Source organism: Cololabis saira, chromosome 6 (genome assembly GCF_033807715.1).
Source record: "Cololabis saira isolate AMF1-May2022 chromosome 6, fColSai1.1, whole genome shotgun sequence".
Classification (NCBI taxonomy): domain Eukaryota; kingdom Metazoa; phylum Chordata; class Actinopteri; order Beloniformes; family Belonidae; genus Cololabis; species Cololabis saira.
The window spans coordinates 15,901,574-15,926,913 of record NC_084592.1 but is presented as its reverse complement, the minus strand read 5'-3'; the positions used below and the strand labels follow the sequence as shown (position 1 = coordinate 15,926,913).

Below are 25,340 nucleotides of genomic sequence, written 5' to 3'. Positions count from 1 at the left end.
GGATTCAGGAGGAACAATGCGGTTTTCGTCCCGGTCGCGGAACACTGGACCAGCTCTACACCCTCTGCAGGGTGCTTGAGGGTTCATGGGAATTTGCCCAACCAGTCTACATGTGTTTTGTGGATCTGGAGAAGGCATTTGACCGTGTCCCTCGTGCCATTCTGTGGGGGGTGCTGAGTGAGTATGGACTCACTCTACTAAGGGCTGTCCGGTCTCTGTATGATCGAAGCAGGAGTCTGGTTCGCATTGCCGGCAGTAAGTCAGACTTGTTCCCAGTGCATGTTGGACTCTGGCAGGGCTGCCCTTTGTCACCGGTCCTGTTCATAGTTTTTATGGACAGGATTTCTAGGCGCAGCCAGGGGCCCGAGGGGATCCGGTTTGGGGACCTCAGGATTTCATCTCTGCTTTTTGCAGTTGATGTTGTCCTGTTGGCTTCATCAGACCGGGACCTCCGGCATGCGCTGGGGCGGTTTGCGGCCGAGTGCGACGCGGCAGGGATGAGAATCAGCACCTCCAAGACCGAGGCCCTGGTTCTCCATCGGAAAAGGGTGGCGTGCCTTCTCCGGGTGGGTGGAGAAGTCCTGCCTCAGGTGGAGGAGTTCAAGTATCTCGGGATCTTGTTCACGAGTGAGGGAACAATGGAGCGTGAGATTGACAGACGGATCGGTGCAGCGTCCGCAGTTATGCGGTCGATGTACTGGACCGTCGTGGTGAAGAGGGAGCTGAGTCGAAAGGCGAAGCTCTCGATTTACCGGTCAATCTACGCCCCTACCCTCACCTATGGTCATGAACTTTGGGTAGTGACCGAAAGGACAGGATCGCGGATACAAGCGGCCGAGATGAGTTTCCTCCGCAGGGTGGCTGGAAGCTCCCTTAGAGATAGGGTGAGGAGTTCGGTCACCCGGGAGGAGCTCGGAGTCGAGCCGCTGCTCCTCCACATTGAGAGGAGTCAGCTGAGGTGGCTTGGGCATCTGTACCGGATCCTCCTGGACGCCTCCCTAGGGAGGTGTTCCAGGCATGTCCCTCCTCCCTAGGGAGGTGTTCCAGGCATGTCCCACCGGGAGGAGACCCCGGGGAAGACCCAGGACACACTTGAGAGACTATGTCTTTCGGCTGGCCTGGGAACGCCTCGGACTCCCCCCGGAAAAGCTGGAGGAAGTGTCTGGGGTAAGGGAAGTCTGGGCATCCCTGCTGAGGCTGCTGCCCCCGCGACCGGGGAAACGGATAAAGCGGGAGAAGATGACCTGACCATGATGAAAACCACAAATGAGATGTGTACCTGCTGTACTCTACTGCTCTTAGTTTTCAGCAACTTGTGCTTTTTATTATTCTATCTTCTTTTCTCATAATTTTATTTCATTTTATTTGTTATTTACTGTCTAATTATGCCTTGCCCCTTTTAATGTTGATGTAAAGCACTTGGAATTACCTTGTGTTGAATTGTGCTATATAAATAAACTGGCCTTACCTTATTTATTTACATAAATTCAACACGACTGCACGTAGAACTAGAAAATTTCAGGAAAATTTGATGTGGGCATGTCCTACTATTTTGTTCAGGCTGTGTTTGGAGTAGTTCTGGATATTTAATGGTGATTCTGGTTGTGTTTGGTGTGGTAACTAATGGCCAACGACCATAGCCCCTGTTTTGGTTGGGTTCGGGGTTGTCACTGGTTCTGTCTGAGGTGGTCCTTGTTTTGTTCTGGGTAGTTCGGCATGTTTAATGGTGATTCTGGTTGTGTTTGGGGTTGTTTTGCTTCTGTCTGAGGTGGTTCTTGTTTTGTTCAGGCTGTATTTGGGGTGGTTCAGGCTGTGTTTGGAGTGGTTCAGGCTGTGTTTGGAGTGGTTCTGTATGTTTAAACCGTGTCTGTATGACACGGTTCCCCACAGAAGACTCATAGCGAAACTGAAGGCTTATGGTATTGATGGGAGAGTCGTAGACTGGGTAAGGGACTTTTTAAGGGATAGGAGACAGCGGGTAGTGGTAAATGGAGCAGCCTCACAGTGGAGACGAGTGACGTCGGGAGTTCCACAAGGCTCCGTGTTAGGCCCTGTGCTCTTCGTCATTTATATAAACGATCTACCCAGTTCAGTGAAATCAGATGTATATGTTTTTGCAGATGACACAAAAGTATTCAGAATCATCACAAATGACTCCGACAGAGTTGAACTCCAATCAGATCTTGACAGGGTGAGTACCTGGAGTGATACTTGGTTACTGAGACTGAACCCTGAAAAGTGTAAGCATCTAAATATTACAAAAAAAGGTAACAGTAATGTAAACTATAAAATTGGAGACATAGTGGTCAAACAAATACAGGAGGAAAAGGACTTGGGGGTCACGATTGACAGTACATTAGAATTCCAAACCCACATCTCAGATAAGGTCAAGAAGGCCAATTCCATGTTGGCTATAATAAAAAGAACTTTTTTAGATCTTAAAGGTATTGTGACATGAAAAACACATTTTTCTTGATTTTTTGTGTTTTGTTGGGTGTCTTGACATCAATTACACCCAAAAAACAACAAACTTTTAACATTCAGTGTATTGTGTGCTTTCTGGGATTTTCCGCATAACTGTGCAAAAACGGCGCACCTGGTTTGGTGGCGGGCCGTGACGTCAGGGCCCGCTAAATCACCGCCCACTCCACCCAGCTCCCTGCCTCCTCTCCAGCGCACCATAAAGGCTGATTTATGGTTCCGCGTTACACCGACGCAGAGCCTACGGCGTAGGGTTACGCGGCGACGCGCACCGTACGCTGAACCCTACGGCGTAGGTCTGCGTCGATTTAACGCGGAACCATAAATCATGCTTAACACTGAGCAGTTTAGAGCCTCTTCTGTTCTAATCACCGGAGGAGAACTGCTAAGAAGACCCGCGGCCACTGACTGGACTTAAGATAAGGAGACACTGCTGCTTGCATGCCTTTATTTTTATGATTGTTTGCTGTGGACTGTCTGCTTCGCCGTGCTGCTTTTCCGTGCATGCTTCGCCTGTCGCTCCCGGCTTAATGCCGCGTTCCATTTACCTCGGAAATCGGAACTGGGAACTGGGAACTCGGGGGTGGTGAAGATTCTCCCACTTTACCAGTAGGAGATCCCACTTCGAGGGGCGTTCCAGTTGAAAATTCCGACTGGGAACTGGGAAATTCCGACTTCCGAGGACAAATGGAACGCGGCATAACTCTCCGATGCCACTGTGAGCGTATTGCTCGCGGGGAGCTGCGGTCCCGGTCCTCTGGTCCCGGTTGGACTTCATCCCCGGGCTGTAGTCGCCCTGTCTGGGCTGTGTGTCGGTGTTTGTGGTCGGTGTGCGCGCGTGTGTGTGAAGACGGCAGAAGTGTGTAGCGGTTGGTTGGAGGAGGTTTGGAGGAGGAGCGGAGCAATGATTGACAGGAAAGGGGAAAAAGGACCCGTTTTTCACGGCGCAAAAAAACACTGTAATAAAAAGCCAGGAATGGAGTACTAGAGTGAATTTTTTCTTGTTACACTCTTTTAGACACATTTGAGGGATGTTGGCCAAGACTTTTAATAGTGTTAAAAGCATGTTAAAAATGATGTCACAATACCTTTAATAGTGAAGTGCTGTTACCATTATATAAAGCTCTGGTGAGGTCTCATTTAGAATATGCTAACTCTGTTTGGAGCCCTTACAAAGTTAAATACATTGAAAAAATTGAGGGTGTTCAGAGAAGAGCTACGAAACTAGTCCCAGGTCTGAAAGGGTTGTCCTATGAAAAGAGACTTAAGAGCTCTGAAACTGCCAACCCTTGTATACAGGAGACACAGAGGGGACATGATCGAAGTATACAAGCTTGTACATGAGATATATGATGCCACAGCCGAACCTATTGTTCAGTTCTGGACCAGTACATATGAACTGAGAGGAAACTCTTTGAAGTTGTTCCCACAAAAGTGTCACTCAGAGAAGAGGAGGAACTTTTTCACACTGCGCGCGGTCAAAGAGTGGAATGAACTTCCAGAGGAAGTCGTGCAGGCCCAGTCTGTGAACTCTTTCAAGAACAGACTGGATAGGTTCTGGTCAAACAAAGACTTTTTGTACGATTTTAGAGCTGATAGGTGATGCAAAATGGAATTAATTAATCTGTGTGTGATTTTATGAAATGTTTTGAATGTAAATTTTAGTCCTATGTTTTTATTGTGAGTTATTTTGATACCGATGTAAAGGACACATGTCCTGTATCGGTCAATTTATTAAACTTTATTAAACTTTTAAACTTTAATGGTGATTCTGGTTGTGTTTGGGGTTGTTAATAATTGCCAATAACCACAGCCCCAGTTATGGTTGGGTTCGAGGTTGTCACTGGTTCTGTCTGAGGTGGTTCTTGTTTTGTTCTGGGTTTAATGGTGATTCTGGTTGTGTTCAGGGTTGTTTTGGTTCCGTCTGAGGTAATTCTGGTTGTTTTTGGGGTGGTTAAAAATGGCCAATAAACCACAAATCCCTGCTTTGCAGTCATAGTAATGCATAAGTCTTTTGTTGACACAGTAACAAGCCCCACAAGACTGAATAATAATTAGCATAATGAGGTTGTACGGTCCTTTTCTCCCAATCGGCCCACGTTTTAAAACGTTTGAATGATGTCTCTACGAAAAGTTTTTTTTTTTTTCGCGATTTCTTTTTTCAGGGAGGTTCTTGGGGGTGTGCAGGGGGTGTTTCCTTTTTTTGGCTAGCACAATCACAACATGGATCTGGCACAGCTGGCATGCCCATGATAAAACAACTGGGCTCTTTCACATTGGGGGTTTTGTGACCAAAACAAGCTCCTCTTTCAACTGACAACAGACATTTCAGCAAACGCGTGGACAGGCTTATACTTTCACTATCCAATTTTGTGTTTATCTCTGAATATTTTATCAATCCAAAAGTTTCAGTTACGGCTGGGTGGAGGAAACCTTCCCCCACAGTTTTGAAGAGCAAGCATCCGCTATCTCTCTTTGACGTCTTTCGTGACGTTGTCACACACACTGACAAAAACACGTAGATGATCTGATGTTTGTATTTATTATTTAGTTAGTAGTTAAGTTAGGTTTAGGCATCGGAATTTATCCCAAGTGTCTCTATCTTTTAACACTGGTGTAAATAAACTTGTTTGTGTTTATTATTAACACTTGCAACTGCTGGTTGCAAAGGTTTGTGCTCGGACTCCTTCCTCCACTGTTGTTCTGTAACGCCATCCCTGGCAACAGGCTGGCACGTGTGGAATAACAGCTACTTTGAGACTTTATTTACTTTATTTCCTGAGTCATCTTCTTTATTAATTAATAACTATCAAAGACAGTTATTATTAACCTTATAATAACTGAACCAGCACTTCCTTTGTAGCACAACCTTACCGACTGATATCCGTCTGCCTGTGCTGCTTCTGGGTTCTCACCAAACCCGTGACACTTTTGTAGCAACAAAGTGGCCCCTTGATGTTCCTTCACCGCTGATATCAAAGATCGTTCCCGTGATATCCTACTCCCCAGTGATGTTTCTTCCACGAGGAGCTACATCGGTGTGTACACACATGGGATTTTACATATTATGCACCAATATTGGGGATATTACATACACCTAGAGACCATTTCTATAAATAGATCCTTTTTAAAAAAAAATGTAATCATTTGTTTTTTCATTTCATTTTTTCTTCTCCGTATCTCTGTTTAAATGAGCTACATTTTCTCTCTTTAAATGTACTAATGGAACAAATAAGAGCCATCAAAAGAAGGTACAACTTTAACAACCCTTAACAGCATAATGTAACTACGACTGAACTCACCTGAAACGTGGACCAAGAGATAGGATCGTGTTCCTCCGTACTGGTTGTTTGTTTCACATTCGTAGAGGCCGTTCACTTCATCCGTCATTGTCAGAAACTGCAGCGTTGCGGCCTCTTGTTTCACTGAATCAGGCAGAGGCTTATCCAACCTGAAAGAGGAAATGATTAAGTTAAAACATTTGGTAACCTCATTAGAAATTTCTCTGCTCTCATCAACAAGAGTTTATTCTTTTTCGTTGCATAACCAACGTTATAATGGTTTAGGATTTTCAGAATAAGATCAATAATATGTTCTACAGTTGCTCTTCTTCAGTTGCTAATATATTTCTATTGATGCAGCTGGGTGTAGTGGTAAAAAGGACCTGCAAAGATCAAATATTTAATGACACAAACACAGGAGTTATCAAGAACTCGCCTCATGTAACTGAGCTACGTTCATGTGTCGCCACCAAACAAAAACTGTTGAGTTCATATGTATTGAAATTCACAACTTTTCTACATTATTGGGCTTCTTTTTGTCTCGCATCATTTGTTTTATGAATATGATAAGTTATGAGTTACAAAATAAACATAATTTGGAGCGTAAGGCTGCAGAATCAGTTATCTAATGAAAAAAACTGAGCAAAATAAAGTTTATGAAAACAACTTAAACTGCAGAACAAGTTGCTCGGCCGTATCGATCAATTTACAACCCACTTCCTGCTTGTCAGCCAAAACCTCTGCAGAACTCATCAATGTGTTGATCTGGCATGTCACCTTTTATCGACTGATGAGTGTCTTGACTTTCTGTGCAGGTAGCAGCATCTGCACATTGCTATCTGCTACACATTTCTGCAGAGACTCCAGACAGCAGAAGCAATACTCTATTTCTGATGGGCTTGTAGTGTTCGAAGTACGATTGTAATCGTGACATTGGACACACCACTAACAGTTGTACGGAATAAACCGTACCAGTGTCAGTAAAAATTGTTCTCGTAGTAGTATCGTCTGCGTAACTTGCAACATCACAACTTAGCCTCTTAGCTACAGTGCCTTGCGAAAGTATTTGGGCCCCTTGAATTTTGTGACCTTTTGCCACATTTCAGGCTTCAAACATAAAGATATAAAACTGCAATTTTTTGTGAAGAATCAACAACAAGTGGGACACAATCATGAAATGGAACAAAATATATTGGATATTTCAAACTTTTTTAACAAATAAATGGGTGTGCAAAATTATTCAGCCCCTTTACTTTCAGTGCAGCAAACTCTGTCCAGAAGTTCAGTGAGGATCTCTGAATGATCCAGTGTTGACCTAAACTACTAATGATGATAAATGGAATCCACCTGTGTGTAATCACGTCTCCGAATAAATGCACCTGCACTGTGATCGTCTCAGAGGTCCGTTTAAAGCGCTCTCTAGGTCGTCCTCAGACGAGCCGTCCATCGTTGTCTCCAGTCATCCCGATTCTCCATACATCTTTCCAGTTCGCTGGTACTCTGGGCCCCTGCATCCTTCTTGAGTATGTCCACATATGTTGGTGTAGGACGTCCTCTTGACCGGCGCCCGCGTGTTGGCTCCCACAGCACCAGCTTGCTGGCTGACAGTTCTGTATGTCTTTGGCAGTGCCCTGCAAGTCTCATTCTCCTTACAGCAACCTTTTCGCTTACCCTTGGTATTCCTTCATATAGGACACGGTTGGTTACATGTGCATTCTTGCTGATGTTAAGCACTGCACGCAACATCCTGGTGTAGCACCCGTCCAGGGATTTCACTAGGGTTGGTTTGAGGGTCCAGCATTCACTGCCATAGAGGAGAACAGACTCTACTGTCGACTATAAGAAGCTGAGTCTGATTTGGCGGGGGAGGTTGGAGTTCCTTCATGATTGTGTCCCACTTGTTGTTGATTCTTCACAAAAAATTACAGTTTTATATCTTTATGTTTGAAGCCTGAAATGTGGCAAAAGGTCACAAAGTTCAAGGGGGCCAAATACTTTCGCAAGGCACTGTACATGTGCAAGTCAGGGTGAAAATCCTGATTTCAATCGTTTTCCAGGATGCGTGGGAACCCTGATTATCCCTCCGGATAATCGAGGACAACAAATGGAAACTCCAGCTGATTTTGAAGGATTTCAACGCTGTGGAAACAAAGACTAATCCAATAGGTTGCAGGACGCTTTGTTTATGGGTGTTGAAACAGACGGGGAATGTCTGTCTAGACTTCGCTGGCATCTACAGCCACAAAGCCAGCGTGAGCTCGGTTAGCGTTTTCAAAAGCACTGATAATTACATTTAACGACATGTTGTTCCCATTTCTCCTTTTTAAGACATATACTCATTTAATTCATCCATCATTTCCTCCTCTTTAACTATTCAACTGCAGCTGTTTAAGGTGAGCATCTTAAGATTGTTTTTGTTATAATTATTCTTAATTGAATTACATTTATTTCAATTTGAATTCAATAAACTTTTTTGTTAATGTACAATTTTAATTTGAAAATTGAACAAGACTGCGAAGAAACTAAAATGTCATGTAAGCTGTTTATTTGTTAATTCGAACACTATATAGAGTAATCTTTTTTAAAAGGATGAAGTAAGTTGTTCATATAGTGTCCTTAAAGAGATGATTTAAAAATAAATAAATACATATTTTGGTTTAAAATCGTCTTCAAATGTCTCATTGTCATTTCAACTGTTTAATCAAACAAAATCTGCCACAAAACAATTTAGATTCGATTAATTTAAGGAACGAGTGATCAATATGAGACAATATCAAATGCTGACTGAACACAATCATTTCCACTCCCATCAAATAGGAGTAAGTAATCAAAATATCACATTATATTTCCATACCAACTTCATTTATAAAGCGCTTTAAACTTTTTTTCTACTAAAACGATTTTCATTCTGTGTTTGTGCTGTTGGATCAATCACTCAGTGTGGTTCCATGCACATCTAAATCAGGCTATTGGCAATAATCTGGCTAAGGATTAAACTGGAGTTTCCCAGAAATCCAAGTAAACATGCACAAGAAGACGATCGATTATTGAGTGAGGTGCGTTCAACTCCGCGGCGCCACACGCACTTTCACGTTGGCGTTCTTCCGGTACAATTAGTAAACAAGCGCATAGCACAACAACATGCGACAAAACGCTAATGATGCAGCAGCTCTGTAAATCTCGTACATACTAAGAGGATCATGTTGCAGGTAAAATGCACACCAAGTCTCCCTCTTCTTCTTCTGTTACCGTGTTGTTGTGATATCGTGATGTTGTGACTGTTATTATTCCCCCTCCGACGGCTTGTCACTTCCAGAAAGGGGAGTCCCAGGGCGGCCAGTAGCTCGGCTAAGCGTGGGTTGGTATACATGCCGGAATAACTCGGATTAAGACGCATTATCTGCCACTAAAAGCTCAATCTCAAGAGCTTTAGTTTGGTTTGACTATAGCCCGGCTAAGGTGTAAAAATGGCTTTTAAAAATTCAATATTGGTCAGATTAAGGCAACAATTCCAATTTCTATTAGTGCATGTAAACGTACTGACTGTTAAATCAATGTAGAGCGATCGTTAATTGGGGTAAGCCCCGCCCACCTCTGACGCAATTCAAACTCGCTCACTCACTCTAAATGGACACTGTTTCACTACACTACACCAGTTTGTTTTATTTATAGATTTATGTACTTTTTTATCTGTCTGTTGCTGTTTTTTTGGTATTAATTGTATTTTAATTTATAAAATGTGTGTTTTTAACAGGATCTCTTGTAAGGTGACCTTGGGTGACCTGAAAGGCGCCTCTAAATAAAATGAATTATTATTATTAATTGTCTCTATAACCGTGGGACACGAGTGGCAGCAATGACTGATTTAGTCAGGGAGAGCGGAGGGAGGAGGTGGCCAAACAGGGTGCTCACCGCTGCACACGGTAAATTGGAGGGTTTGGCAGCACCATCGAACACATATGATCAAAGTAAACTAATATGCTGCATGATCAACAAACTGCATAGCATGGGACCTTCTCAGAAATTCCGAAGGTAATCGTAGATGGAAGTTTTCAACCTCAGCAGATGTGTTGAATGGTGAAGAAGCTCGTAACAACAAGTGTAAACGTAACAGTTTGGGTTTCCAGGCAACACGGGCAGGAAAACATGCTGCCCCTGATAAAACTATGAATAGCATCAAACTGTGTTTATATATAATGTGAGGACATCTGGCTGAGTGGGTGAGGACAGGTAGGGGACCCTAAACAGACAACTAAGTCCTCCGGGGAATGTTTTAAAGAGAAATAAAGCTGTGGTAGCTTTTGTTGCTGTAGACTCTAGAGGCAGGTGGAAAAACACCTGGCTGACTCTTGAACAGGTGCAGCCTCTGCTTCAGTTACCCTGAATCACTGTGAAGCCCCAGGTTGTTTTGACCTGAAGAGCATCACTCAATATGTCAAGACACGTCAAACAACAGAGAGCACAAATGTCATTCTGGTGGCACGTCTTTTACAACTTGTTGCTCAAAGCTGCTTCAGGGCAGACAAGAGTAATGTTGGAAGTATATTTAGCATCATTCAAACCTTCTCCAGGTCGTGCTTGCGGCCGGGTTTGCTTCAGCGCTGCATGCAAATGTGTTTCCTTCATTTGTTTTAGTTATGTTCTCTTCCCTCGGGGAGTCTGTAAAAAAAAAAACACATCAGAAAAAGTGAAAAACTGTTATTGTTCTGTTATCAGAAGGTCAAATCAAGTCAGACTATTTTTATTTTTAATTCATTTATTTCTGGGTCCACTTGTGTTCCACATATGGCCCTTTTCCACTAGTATCTACTCAGCGCGCTTCTACCCGCCACGCCCCCGTTTTGCGTTTTTCCACTACAGGCCGAGGCGGGTGGAGCCGTGCCAAGCAGATACTTTTTCTGTATCTTTTCTGCCGAGGTTCTAACCGGGCTGAGCCGGCACTATATCTGACGTCATCAGCCTCCACGCCACTGATTGGTCGGGGGCGGGGCCGTCAGACGTTTGAATCAGGAAGTTGGAGTCAGTGCGAGAGCGACTCGCGGCGATTTTATTATACAGCGGAAACGTCTGTTTGGTGATCCAACTCTGAGGTGCAGATGTTCATAAACCTGGTGGCTGACGAGAGAATTAAAGAAGGGATGTAGACGGGTGATAAGGAACGATCAGATCCACAGTACCATCACAGGTAGGGATGCCCCGATACCGATACTGCTCTCATATACTCGTACTCGCAAAAATTCTCCGATACCACTTCATTGTTGTTGTAGTTACTGATTAGTGACTCTAGGAGGCGACGTTGAACCGCAGTCAGCTTTGTGATGAGAAGAGAGTGATACCCATGAGTGAGATTGGCAGCGCCGTTTCAGACTAGATAGCGACAATCAATGCAAGCGGGACGTCAGCAGTGTGGACATATTTCAAAACGACAGAAGCAAGACAGACTGCAAGTTACAGTACGTGCTGCTAAGGTGTCAAGAGGAGGGAAGGAGAATACGTTGTTTAATACCAGAAACTTGATAAAACATCTCAAGACGCATCATAAAGCTGAGTATACGGAGGTTGTTAATGCTACTGCAAGAACACAACAGCCAACATTAGCTCAGGTTCTGCCGAAGCGACAGACAATGGCAAGAGACGACCCACGGGCCGTTAAAATAACGGAGGCTCTAACCCGTTATATAGCGCTGGATGACCAGCCACTGATCATTTTATTTATTTTTATTGAATTTATATGTTGCAAATAAAACCTGTCTTCCAATTCATTGCATTTTTCATTGCATTTTTAGCCTACTTATTTTTGTGGTAGAAGTATTGTATCGGTACTCGGTATCGGCAAGTACACAAATTAAAATACTTTTTCAATACAAGTGTGAAAAAAATGGTATCGGGGCATCCCTAATCAAAGTTATACGGACTTTTAGCACTGGTTTATGAAAATGCTATGACCCAGGTTGTATTTCATAAAAAACAACATGCTGTACAGTAACATTTCTAGTTACATATTTCTAATTATACCCATTGTTTTGTTTCTGTTTGAGAAAACAGAACTCTGAGAGACTGCAGAGTCCTGAGCAAATATCTTTTTTTTTTGCCTTTCACATAACTTGGAATTCTTTCTGTATTGACGCCTACGGATGAAGTAGAATGAGCTTATTGTTGAGTGCTAGACAGATGGGAGCCTAAAGAGCTCCACTATGAACCTGACACTCAACTATGATACTCTGATGATACTCTGATGACTTCATAAAATAACCCTCCTACACAGTGCAACAGTGTCTGGCTGATATAACGACTTATTACACCAGAATAAAAGCAACAGTCAGGTAGACAGTTGAAGGCGGGGCTAGGACCTGTTGTGTTGACTCTTTGTTTAAAACAAAATAAGCACAGTTCAGCTGTTATCTTCATGCAAATATTGAAACTGTCAAGTTAGATCAGGGTTGGGAAAATCCCGGCCTTGTGGGCCGCAGTCCTGCATGTTTTAGATGTTTCCCAAGAGGGCTTGAGCTGCGAGTGTGTCCTCCCTTGAACCGAGCTGCTGTTCAGTGATGAATACTAAAATTGTCATTTGAGGACGTCAGTGAAATAAAAAAAAACAACAAAGTAATAGTTTGCAGGAAAAAAAAAAGCTAACACACACACACACACGTCACTATGACACTGGTGACATCACGCATTGCTGAACTGAACTGTAGGTTCTGTCCACGACCGTGGCAACGTTACCGCCATCAAAGCTTTAACGTTTTTCACACTTTGACACAAGTGCCAGCTCAAGGAAGCCAATCAGTTTACACATGGAGGATGTTTTCAAAGCACGCAGCTCAGTTGTGAGTGTTTATAACACGATGAAAGCATTAAAGAAGCACTTGCCATCAACCTTTATACCCATGTAGAGATGTTCTGATACTGGAGAAACTAGATACTGCCAAAAATATCAGTACTTGCATCCGTGAGTATTCACGGCTACGCACCGTCCAAACCCTAACCCATACTGCACCATGCTGGAGTCTGCCAGCAGCTGACATCATGGGTCATGGACAATGTCTCCCACCCCCTTCATGAGACTGTCAGAGCCCTGGAGAGCTCCATCAGTGACCGGCTTCGTCACCCACGATGCACCACCGAGAGGCATCGCAGATCCTTCCTCCCCGCAGCCATCAGACTGTATAACCACGCCTGCTCTCAGTAGCCAGTGGACAATAATATGTGCAATAACATAAGATGTGCAATATCTGCCAATCTACCTCACAACACTCCACCTGCTTTTCTGCACTGTTTAACTGTATATACTGTTCATATCCTGTGTTTATACATATTTTATACGTATCTTTCTGTATTTTTTATATATTTTTTATTCCTGACTCTTCAGTCTTTTTACCCCTCCCCTACATGTGTGTACTGCTGACAACAATATAAGTTTCCCCACTGAGGGAGAAAATAAAGGATATCTTATCTTATCTTATCTTATTTGCATAACTGAACCTCGGGCCGATTTGCATAACTGAACATGTGGCACCGTTTCCAAGGTCAGAAATACGTGTCTGGGACTGCTTTTTTTAAAAGATATTCAAACCAAAACAATTAGGACAGAATAACGGTGGTGCAGTGGCCCAGACTTCAACAAGAGTTATATGCAGTGGATGGACTTGGAAGGCAAGCTTTTCATTAAAAATGCTTTCAAACCTCAATACCCTATAATCCAGGGCGCCTTATGTATGAATTTTGTTGTGCTTACTGATTTAAACCAGTTTTATGTGGTACATTGAGCTCAAAAATCTATCAAAATGTTTTACTGCGACTTTGGGAGCGACGAAGAAGCTCCACTTGACTGATGGTCGGACCGTTCAGACACATTAAAGTTGGCCCTTGGTTGGATACGGGTTGCAGCGTCAATGTTAGATAACTAATTATGTAGTACTGACAAGCAACTATCATACAACATCTAGTCAGTGTTACCTTTCTGTAATTAGACATCAAGCCAACGTTAGGTTTTCAGAGTAAACCCACTGAACGATATCCTGAGTTATTGTAAACGAGTTGAATGAAGTTCGATTGACCAAACTGTTTTTTTTCGCTTTATATGTGTTTTATCATGCCCCTTATAACCCGGTGCGCCTAATGGGCTGCAAAATACGGTACTTGCTTAATCCTGCCTGGATGTGCATTTTGGCAGAGCTTCCGTTAAATTAATAATAACAGGGTGAAACATGTCATGTGTTGTCATGCGATCCTATAATCATCTGATGTTTTGCACATTGGGACAACAGAGCTCTAATTATAACTAAATAAAAAGAGGAAGAAGAAAGGATGACTGCAACTGAAGGTCCTTATTTTCTATCCATTTTTTGAACCCAGTTTCTTTTAAAGGTATTGTGACATGAAAGACACATTTTTCTTGATTTTTTGTGTTTTGTTGGGTGTCTTGACATCAATTACACCCAAAAAACAACGAACTTTTAACATTCAGTGTATTGTGTGCTTTCTGGGATTTTCCGCATAACTGTGCAAAAACGGCGCATCTGGTTTGGTGGCGGGCCGTGACGTAAGGGCCCGCTAAATCACCGCCCCCTCCATCCAGCTCCTGCCTCCTCTCCTCTCCAGCGCACCATAAAGGCTGATTTATGGTTCCGCGTTACACCGACGCAGGGCCTACGGCGCAGGGTTACGCGGCGACGCGCACCGTACGCTGAACCCTACGGCGTAGGCTCTGCGTCGATTTAACGCGGAACCATAAATCAGGCTTAACACGGAGCTGTTTAGAGCGTCTTTTGTTCTCGTCACCGGAGGAAAACTGCTAAGAAGACCCGCGGCCACTGACTGGACTTAAGATAAGGAGACACTGCTGCTTGCATGCCTTTATTTTTATGATTGTTTGCTGTGGACTGCTGCTTTTCCGTGCATGCTTCGCCTGTCGCTCCCGGCTTAACTCTCCGACGCCGCTGTGAGCGTATGGTTGGGCTGGAGGAGGCTGGGAGGAGGAGGAGCGGGGCAATGATTGACAGGAAAGGGGGGAAAGGAAGCGTTTTTCACGGGGCAAAAAAACACTGTAATAAAAAGCCAGGAATGGAGTACTAGAGTGAAGTTTTTCTTGTTACACTCTTTTAGTCACATTTGAGGGATGTTGGCCAAGACTTTTAATAGTGTTAACAGCATGTTAAAAATGATGTCACAATACCTTTAAAAGTACTTAATTTTTAATTCTTTGTGTATTTTTTTTTTTTTAATCACACATTCATTCGGTAACTTTTAATTACATACAACAGTAACTCAAACTAATCAGACGAAATCAGTCCAAAGAAAAAGTCCAAGTAATTCCTTGGAGACTTGAAAGGGACTTTCTAGGGAAATTTAACACCGTGTCATTGGGTGGGTGTGGGGCGCATGTAACATAACTCACTGTGAAACAGCAGCTTTTTTAGGGCGCAGCACCATTCTCAAACTTTTTTTTTTTTGGCCAAAATTCCTTCTTGACTCACTAAATGACATCATTTGTTCTTTCATTTGGTGGTTTATTGTTTATTGACCTTTAAAGAAAAAAGGGGAGGGGGTAATATTTCTATGCTTGCAAGTACTGTATCATATTTGTTTTTTCCAATAAAAAGATACATAAATACTTGAACGATGAGAGTTTAACATACACAACACAATGATTCAAGATTCAAAAGCGTAATGTCACGTGTGTCGTTGCAGCTTGCAGTGACACATGATTCTGAATCTCTCCTTAGACTGTGTGCATATTTAACAATAAAGAAGAAAGTAAATAAAAGTACTTAAATGATCACAAAAATACATTATTCTAGAGAAATATAGACTATACAATGTAAATCCAAACAGCAAACAAGACATAATTAGACAGCAGCAGAAGGTGACGAATGTGATATGAAAGGTGTGCAGTTATGATGAATGTGACATGAATGTGTATTTTGTAAACATGCGACTTGAACTAAAATGTTAGACACTGTCGTGGTAAATTGTCCAGTTAAGCCCCTTTTCCACTGGTACCTACTGTACTCGCCTCGGTCTCGGCCGTTTTCCACTAGAGTTCGGTACCACCTCAGTGTGGAAACGTGTGGACCTCCTTGTTGCACCATGAAGTTAGTCTGTTTGCCATTTTTCGAAAGTAGTTGTAAACTAATGGCGTTTTTCCACTAGTACTTTCTCAGCCCGACTCGCCTCGCCTTGGTGCTTTCCCACTATGGGTCTAACTTGCCGAGTAGATACTTTTTCTGTAACTTCTCTGCCGAGGTTCTAGGCGGCTGAGTCGGCTGTATCTGACATCATCACACTACAGGCCACCGATTGGTCGGGGGGTTGGAGTCAGATGTCTGAGTCAGGAGGCGGAAATCAGCGAAAGAGCGACTCTAACGGCTTCTCGTTCATTTTATTCGACAGGCAACGGCAGCATAAAAGTCTGTTCTGATTCTACTTTGATTCAGACTCTGAGGTGCAGATGTTCATAAACCTGGTGGCTGAGGAGAGAATTAAAAAAGGGATCTAGACGGGCGATAAGGAACGATCAGATCTACCAGGAGCTCTGTCACTTCATACAGTAGCTGCTCGCGGCTACCACTCTTCATCATTTTTAACTTGATATCGAACACAAGTCACAGACGCAGCACATCTATCATCTCCTCCAGGTTCTACATCTTTAGTGTTGTTGTCTTCACACAATCAAATACGTCACAGCAGCTTCGCTCCAACCTCCTACTTCTGCTCCAGGTGCTTAAATTGTTATGGAAAAGAAACTTGGCCGAGTTGAGTCGAGCCGAGCCGAGCTGAGTAGAGCTGAGTAGGTAGTAGTGGAACATAGTGGACATTACTCTCCAGCCAATCCCTGGCCTGCAGCCTATCAGCCCGACTCAGCTGCGCTGGGACCTCGGCGAAGTAGGCGCCAGAAAAGGAGGTACTAACCGGTACTATTGAAACAGTAAAGGCGAGCCGAGTAGGTACTAGTGTAAAAGGGGCATTAGTGTGAATATAACTTATATGAACAGACTTTTCAAGAATTTCAATATCCTGTAAAAGCTGGAAAAGGTGGCTAGGAAGTGGGAGGTTTGGGCCTCATAGCTTATGGTAGATTCACACTGAAAGCCTGTCTACGCCTGCAGTGGGCGGTGCTTTCAAGCTGCGTCCACATATATCTATATATAGCGTGCAAATCTTCAGTTTCCCATTTCACCATGGATCACACTTTGGGAAGCCTTCTTTATATTTCGGCGTTATTTCCGCATAGATAAGAGTGAGTTTGATGCTCTTCTTAACAAGGTTGGTCCGCGGATCAACAGCAACCATCGGGGAGCCGTTGGTCCCGGTGAAGCTGCAGTCTGTCTGCGGTGAACACTGACACACCGGGTCATAGTGGATCTGGTCATATTGTTTAAACTGTGTTTTGTGATCAATAAGCACGGTCGATGTAGCAAATAAAATTGCTCGGACCATCCAGCCCCTCAACCATCAGATACGTGTTTCACGTGATCAGTTCAGGTAAAAACGGCAGTCAAATCAGCAAAAATGTCAGTTTGCTGGATGAAATATATTAATTCCAATAAGTTTGTTAGTGCATAGCTCTGCTCATGTATGCATGTGAATGAGTGTACGTTTGTGTGTACATGAAAGTACAATCTGCATTGAGGCTTCTTGCTTCAGGAATCCCGCTCTGTGATTGGACGCTGCCTCGGCGTCGCCGCTGCTCATTTGCATAAAGTTGAGATTTTTCAACTTCAAATTGACGCTCTGTACGCCTCCAACGCGCTGCTTGCGATGCCTCCAATGCCTCTGACACCTCCGACGCCTCCGGCAACGCGCTTTTCATAGAAAATGAATGGCAACCGGACGCCTATGGTGCCTGTGGTGCTTTCAGTGTGAATCCAGGGTTAGGCTTATTTAAAAAAAATTTTGTATTCAGGCCTGTTGCCATTTGATTGATGGTGACTGAAGTACAATGGGCCCATTGTTGAGTTCATCAAACCAGCTTTGTGTCAGACCCAGTTTCATGCTTGCATACCGTGTGAACCTCTGATGGCAGTTAGAACATGAACCACCCCAGACACCCTGCAGCTAGGCAATGTGACATATTTGAAATTATTAGTTTATGCCATCATAAAAAGATATGCACTTCATCAGAATAGAAAACTTTTATTTTCTTTGTTTACGTTTTTGCTTCTAAAATTAAAGTGGTGTCCAAAACAGTGTAACTTAGCACTATAAAACTATTTTGCTGTTCTGTTGGGCTGTCAATATGATGCTTATTCAGAAGCGGTCCTTCCCACGAACTAAGCAATCAAGCCAACCCCCGCCTTAAGACTAATGACCACTTGCTCTGTACTCAAATTACATCTGGACCTGCAGTTATTCTAAAATTACACCCTGACATCTGTATTCAGGTCAGCGCATTGGTGCTATTTGTTCCAGTCAAAGGTTATGGTGTGGTACTACTGCGTAATGGAAAACTGTGGCTTAGATGTTCCTGTCTAGTGGTTTTACCCTGAACTCCAGCCAGCGTAAACAACAGACAACTGAAAGTGAAGGTTGTCACTACAATCAGATTTTTCATTTCCAAATAAAAAGCCTTGGATAATGAAGGTCATCAAAGCCATTGTAGTATAGAAATAACACATATATCAGAGTCAGGGAGGACTGACAGGAAACATGGGCCGACCCTGGTCAGCGACAGACCGTTAAGCTGGATTTTTTACTCTAGCCTGCTCTCATTTGTGGGGGAATTCTGCACTTATCAACTTCCGCATGGCTAACCGCTCAATGACCGTTTAATTAAAGTCAGGAAAGTCCCTGACAAGTTTCCTATCCAGGGAGATCATTGCCAGAGCATTGAGACGATCCTGCTTCATGGAGTTTCTCATGAATAGATGCTTTGGAAAAAAGCATCTGCTAAATACAGTAGTAGTAGTAGTAATAATAGAGGGAATGCGCATGACGTCACAGATGCGACTTCACAGCGGGTTACGCCCACTGAGTGGCAGAAAGACTGAGTGGCAGCGTAAACTTTCAGTTTGAGCACTCGAAAACATCTAAAATGGGAAAGAGCTGTTGTACGATTGACTGTACTCATAGATTAAGCAAGAATTCAGGGTGTTTACAGACTGCCGAAAAATAAGCTTAAAAGAGACAAATGGATCGCTGCAATTCGCAGAAACAACTGGATTCCAGGCACCGAAACGTGGATTTGCGGTTCCCATTTTGTATCAGGTAATGTTGGATTTCTGGGTAGCTAACGTTAAACTGTCAAATCATAAAGTTGGGTGTCCTCATCAATTTAATTTCACCAACAAATCCTGCCTTGAAGTAGGACCAAGCGTCAAGACTTTTGTATGCCTTCAAGCTTTGCTCTTGTATTTCCCAGGCGTAAAAATTAAATACATATAAATATCAGAAACTCGATTCGTGGCCAAATATTAATGTCCATGGACCACTGGTTCTTGGGGTAACTGTACGGGTCACTGTCAAGTCCAACTGCCTTTAATTTAAGCCGATAATCGGCTGTTATCCCGCCTTCTCCACTAGTTGCAGCTGTTTTTGCCACTCAGTGCGAGTAAGGGGGCTGGTCAAGTGGGAAAGTCACGTCACTGCATACCCTCTATAGTAGTAGTAGTAGTGTCAGCTCTCAGATTCAGCCATTGTCATGGGTGTCGTCATGACGATCATGAGGCCGAAAATCTCTGAGAAAATGATCTGGAGGTTGATGAAGAACGAGGGACAGCTCTGTTTTGAGCATGGCCTTATCCAGCATCACATAACTCTCAGCAGTAGTGGCCAGTGCTGCTTCAGGGAGGTCAGGAATTCTAGAGGGAGCGGCGTGGGACAACATTAGCATGGTATGAGAAAATTCCGATGTATTTGAAAACTTATTTTTGCTGCTCCTTGGAGGGTTTTGGGGATGGTGATGTTGCACCTACGGAAGAGTATCGTACTTCCCCTTTCCATTTTGCTATGTCTGGGAAAAATGAAAAAAAAACATAGTGACTAACAGTTTCTCTACCGCATGATGTGATTAATTCCATTTAAAGATAAAATAAGATAAAGCTTTACTCATCTAACCTTCAAATAGGGGATTTTTCATGGTGCTTCACAGAGTTATCCATGCGTGTTTTGGCGCTCTCGTGCTTCTTTATTTTTCCAGAGAGATGCCTCATATCTTTTACTCCTGTACCTGCCCGGGCGGGATCTCCCAGTCGTTTTAAAAAGCTTACACGGAAAACAAAACAAAGCATCAGCATGGCTGCATCCAGCTTGCCAAGCCTTTCTGGTCTACCAGTGACGGGAGAAGCCTCTCACGTACTGCTTTCCCTTCTCGGCTGCAGACTCTTTGATAGTGAAGACAGGTCGATCAGGGTTACACCCGAAGCTTCTCGATCAAAGTTCTATGCACAAATCGGTTTTGAAGGAGAAATCTTACAGAGTTAGGACTTATTGGGGTTGTCATTTTGCATGCTGTCATGTAGAAAAATGGTGCCTCTTGAGAGTCTAATGACACTTTTCCACTAGTACCTACTCAGCCCGGCTCGGCTCCCCTCCACTCGGTTTGGTTCTTTTCCACCAGGGGTCTAACGTGCCGAGTAGATACTTTTTCTGTAACTACTCTGCCTAGGTTCTAAGCGGCTGAGTCGGGCTGTATCTGACATCTTCACACTACAGGCCACCGATTGGTCGGAGTCAGGATGTGGCATCAGCAAAAGAGCGACTCTGACGGCTTCTTGTTCATTTTATTCAACAGGCAATGGCAGCGCAAAAGTCTGCTCTGTGATCCAACTCTGAGGTGCAGATGTTCATAAACCTGGTGGCTGAGGAGAGAATTAAAAAGGGATCTAGACGGGTGATAAGGAACGACCAGATCTACCAGGAGTTCTGTCACTTCATAGCTGCTCGCGGCTCCCAACGGACTTTTCAGCAGTGCAGCGCCAAGAAAAAACTAAAAAATATTAAAAAAGCGTTGCCGCTTGAATCTTCTCTCACTCTAATTTTTTAACTTGATATCGAACACAAGCCACAGACCAAGCAGCACATATATCATCTCCTCCAGGTTCTACATCTTTAGTGTTGTTGTCTTCTTCGTTTAGATCACGCAATCAAATACGTCACAGCAGCTTCGCTCCAACCTCCTACTTCTGCACCAGGTGCTGAATTGTTATGGAAAAGAAACCGGGCCAAGTTGAGTCGAGCCGAGCTGAATAGAGTCGAGTAGGTACTAGTGGAAAAGTGCCATAACTTCCTAAGTTTATACTGGAGGCAATACAATTGGCGCCCTTTGTGGAATTATTTTCACAATGCTGATTAAATGCTATTTTACACATGCTACTGGGTATTTCAATAATTATACAAAAAAATTGGAAGTTTTGACAGTTTCATTAATTCTTACGAATCATGCACTCTGTTTAGAGCGCCCTAGCGCCCTCTATTGGCCAGCCGCTGCCAACTCCTGCTGTACAATAATATATTAACACAAAGACAGCTTTCATAAGATTAAAATGAAAATGATCCAAATTGTGGGAGATTTCCCCCCCAAATCATTCATTGAGATGCACCCTGATAATAGCTGGGCGCCGGGCAGAGGCAGAACCTTGATGTGGTTCATCTATGTCATCAACAGAAACTAACCCTGGCCAGTGCTTTTATAAAACTCCAGAAGCATTTTCGTCCAGATACAGATCCCAACATAATAAAAATAATTCACATGTATGTATATAAGTATAAACAAAATTAATTGATTTGCATATCACTGAAACACTAAAAATATATATAACATAAAAATATTTAAAAAGGGAAAAAAAAACAACAGTTTTTGCCGACTGAAAGCAATAAGTTGTTGTTGGCACATCCTGCTGATTAGCTGAAATTCAATGTACTGTAGACATAACAAATGTTTGCTCTTCAAACATACAACAGCTTAACAGCTGGTCTGTATTTCATCACCTGGTGGGTGTTGTTAAAATAAGGGCTGATGAACGATGTGGTAAACATCCTCCAATTCAAACGTTGAAAGGTCACTGTACTCGACTACTTCACTATTTTCCACTGTCGTAAGATGAGCAATGGCCTCCCTAAATTTAGCAATAGCTTCATCAGACAAACATCTGCTAAAATAATACCTCCTATTTTGCACTTCAACATCGACAATATTAAATTCAAACGTTATTAAATAACGTTATTAAATAATGGTCGGATAAAAGGGAGTTTACAGGTGACACCAACAGATCATCAGTTTCAACACCGTAGGTAAGAACGAGATCGAGGGTATGATTAAAACAGTGCGTCGGTTTGTCCACTTTTTGTGAGATACCCATTGATTCTAGAAGAGAACTGAAAGCTAATTTAAGATTATCGCTTTCAACATCCATATGAATATTAAAGTCACCCACTATGATGAATTTATCTGCACTGATCAATAAACCAGATAGGAAATCTGAAAATTCAGACAGAAACTCTAGATAAGCACCAGCAGGGGGCCGGTACACTACCACTAACAAAACTGGCTTCTCTGATTTCCAGCTTGGAAATTTCACTAAGCGTGAGGCTTTCAAATGTATTATGCACTTACCGGTAGGTTCAGTTTTTGTTTGGAGACTGGAGTTATAAATTGCTGCGACTCCTCCACCTCGGCCAGTGTTTCTAGGAATATGATGATTAAAGTAGCCGGGCGGAGTCGATTCATTCAAACTAACACAGTCTTCCTCCTGTAGCCAAGTTTGTGTTAAACGGAAAATATCACTCCTGCTCTCTGTAATTATATCGTTTACTAACAGAGACTTGGAGCTTAACGATCGTGTATTTAGTAGTCCGCATCTAATTTTTCGGTCTCCTGTTGGTACCAAATGCGCATTGGTTTTAATTTTTACAAGGTTATTTTGGTTAACGCCTCCAAACCGCCGCACCTGGTGAACTTTTGGAGGGCGGGGAACTGCAACCACTTCTATTTTGCTAGGCACCTGGTTAGAGTCGCCAATTACATAATGCAATCCTACAGTTTTAGAGTCGCCAATTACATAATGCAATCCTACAGGCGTTGGTCCTCGAGAAGCAGCAGAGAAATGTGTAAGACTGCAGCTCTGCATCCTGGCCTGGACCCTGCATTGTCAGGGGGAGTGTCTAATAAAACTGGCCAATTTACTAGAGACAAGAGCTGCACCATCCCGGGTGGGATGAATGCCGTCTCTTCTAATCAGACCGGGCTTTCCCCAAAACGTCTCCAAATTGTCAATAAAGGCCACGTCATTTTCTGAACACCACTGCCTTGACAGCATCCTATCATTCCACATCAACAACACCATCCGGTCCACCTACTTCCATCTCCACAACATCAACCGCCTCCGCCCTTCACTCACTCCCAACAACAATCCTGGTACACTCCCTTGTCACCTCCCGCCTGGATTACTGCAACTCCCTTCTTTTTGGTCTGCCGCACAAACTCCTCCATAAACTTCAACTGGTCCAGAACGCTGCAGCCCGCATCATCACCAGAACACTTTCCACCAGCCACATCACTCCCGTTCTTCACCAACTCCACTGGCTCCCCATCAAACACCGGATCAACTTCAAAATCCTGCTCCATACATTTAAGGCAATCCACAACCTCTCTCCCCCATACCTCTCTGACCTCCTTCACATCAATGTCCCCACCCGGTCTCTCAGGTCTGCCTCTTCCATCACCCTCACCGTCCCCCCAGTCCGTCTGTCCACCATGGGGTCTAGAGCTTTCAGCCACTCTGTCCCTCATCTCTGGAACTCCCTCCCCGCTGACCTCAGGAACACTGACTCCTTCTCCCGTTTCAAGTCCCTCCTCAAAACCCACATCTTCAGACTGGCTTATGAGACTTGATGTTCCTCCTGTTTGTGGCTGCTCTGCTACGGCTTCTGTGCAGTCTGTTTTTATTTTATGAATCTGTCTTAATTATTTTAACGATTTTATTTGATGTTGTACGGCGACCTTGAGTGCCATTAAAGGCGCCCTATAAATAAAATGTATTATTATTATTACCACCGCGACAGCCAGCGACGGAGCGAGAGCATGCGACTAAACATGTCATCGCTGGTCAGATTATCTGCCAGCTGCTTCTTATTCAGAGAACATTTAGAGTGACACGAGTCAGTAGGCCTTTATGGCCGTGTTTTCAGCGCCGGTTTGTCATTTATGTGGCAGGTTGTTCAAACAATGGAACATCCTTTGTGGTTCCGGACATATGCCAGTTTATGGCGTCCTCGGCGCTGAGGCTCTCAGATCTCCTTGTCTCCCGAGTTACTCATCTTGCAAATGTAGGCCCAACCTGTGACCATCTGTTGGTACTCTCATCAGCTCCTTATTTTATAAAATAAAATAAAAAACTTGTCTATATAGTGATTCTAGAGGTCTGGGGCCTCATTTAAAATGGAGTGCGTAGGATTCATACTAAAAGTGCACGTACGCCCAAAAGCCGAAAATGGCGGGCGCAAAAAAAAATCCGGATCTATAAAACCGCGTGCACGCACACTTCCACGCAATGTTCCCTTTATGAATCACAGTCCACCTGGAAAGCTGCGCAGCTGAATCCCGCCCTCAACACGCCCATAAATCCATATGGATGAGCCTACTGAGCATGCGCAGTGGCTTCCTGCAGCCTGTTAGGGATGAATGCGTCAGAATGAATGAACGTGTCGAGCCACCGTGCCACTGAATTTCGCTGAGATCTGAGATCTAGAAGTTGTGGATGATGTGGAGAGAGGACAGTGAAACGAGATTATTTGGTGGTCACAGTAAAAGTAGAAAAAGTATAAAAATAGTATAGAATAAAGCGAGTGAGTGGCAGCATGTCGTTGCTGCCCGTTAGTGCCACGATCGCACGACGCAATTTCCACTGGGGGCAGGGGGAACATGTCCCCCCCACTTTTCAAAATGATGTATTTGTCCCCCCCACTTTTTACAGTTTAAAAACTAACGGTAGGCTCAGCAAATCATCAAGACACTCGGGATGGCGGCCGGGCAGCCCCCGCTCCCCCTCCTCCCTCCCGTCTCCCCTCAGAGCTGCTCTAGGCTGTTTTATGGTTCCGCGTTACACCAACGCAGAGCCTACGGCGTAGGGTACGCGGCGACGCGCACCTACGCCGGACCCTACGGCGTAGGCTCTGCGTTGGTGTGACGCAGAACCATAATTCCGGCTTAGAAGTAAACAACATGAGCGCACGTACCCGTGCATGACAGGCAGACACACACGGGGAGAAGGGACTATTTCTTTAATTTTTTTTTTCTTTTTTAAACTTTATCCTTATGAACGCAATTGTTATATAGTCCAACTTTCCTTATTTTAATCAGAACACTTTCTTTTTTCCTCTTCGGCGTGGAGTAGTGGGCTCGGGGGCAGCAATTAACAATTAACCATGTAAACAAGCCGTTAGGATCCATCTCAAAGTCAAAATAGCCAGTAAGCAGCAACAGTTGAAGAAAAATAATTAAAAACCCTCTCAGAATCTTACATTTACACTCCTCCTTTTCGTCTCTGTTGTTCTGAGAACATTCAGTCCTTCATCACCACGCGACGCCAGTTCCTTGCCAGCAACATCGAGCACGTTCTAAACGTAATCTTTCACAGCGTT

At 43.6% G+C, this 25,340-nt stretch overlaps 1 protein-coding gene across 4 annotated transcripts in view; it reads right to left on the bottom strand.

The window, feature by feature from the left end:
• Nucleotides 1-25,340, bottom strand: part of LOC133445869 (poliovirus receptor homolog) — a 92,068-nt gene that overhangs the window by 34,636 nt on the left and 32,092 nt on the right. For 3 of the 4 annotated variants that reach the window (XM_061723369.1, XM_061723368.1, XM_061723370.1), the window contains exons 4-5: nucleotides 10,325-10,421; nucleotides 5,784-5,932 (exon numbers count right to left, since the gene is read on the bottom strand). In XM_061723369.1, the coding sequence (XP_061579353.1) occupies nucleotides 5,784-5,932; nucleotides 10,325-10,421 (246 nt within the window). Of the gene's footprint in view, nucleotides 1-5,355; nucleotides 5,512-5,783; nucleotides 5,933-10,324; nucleotides 10,422-25,340 lie in introns of all 4 variants that reach the window. The other variant, XR_009782790.1, reaches the window with a different exon arrangement.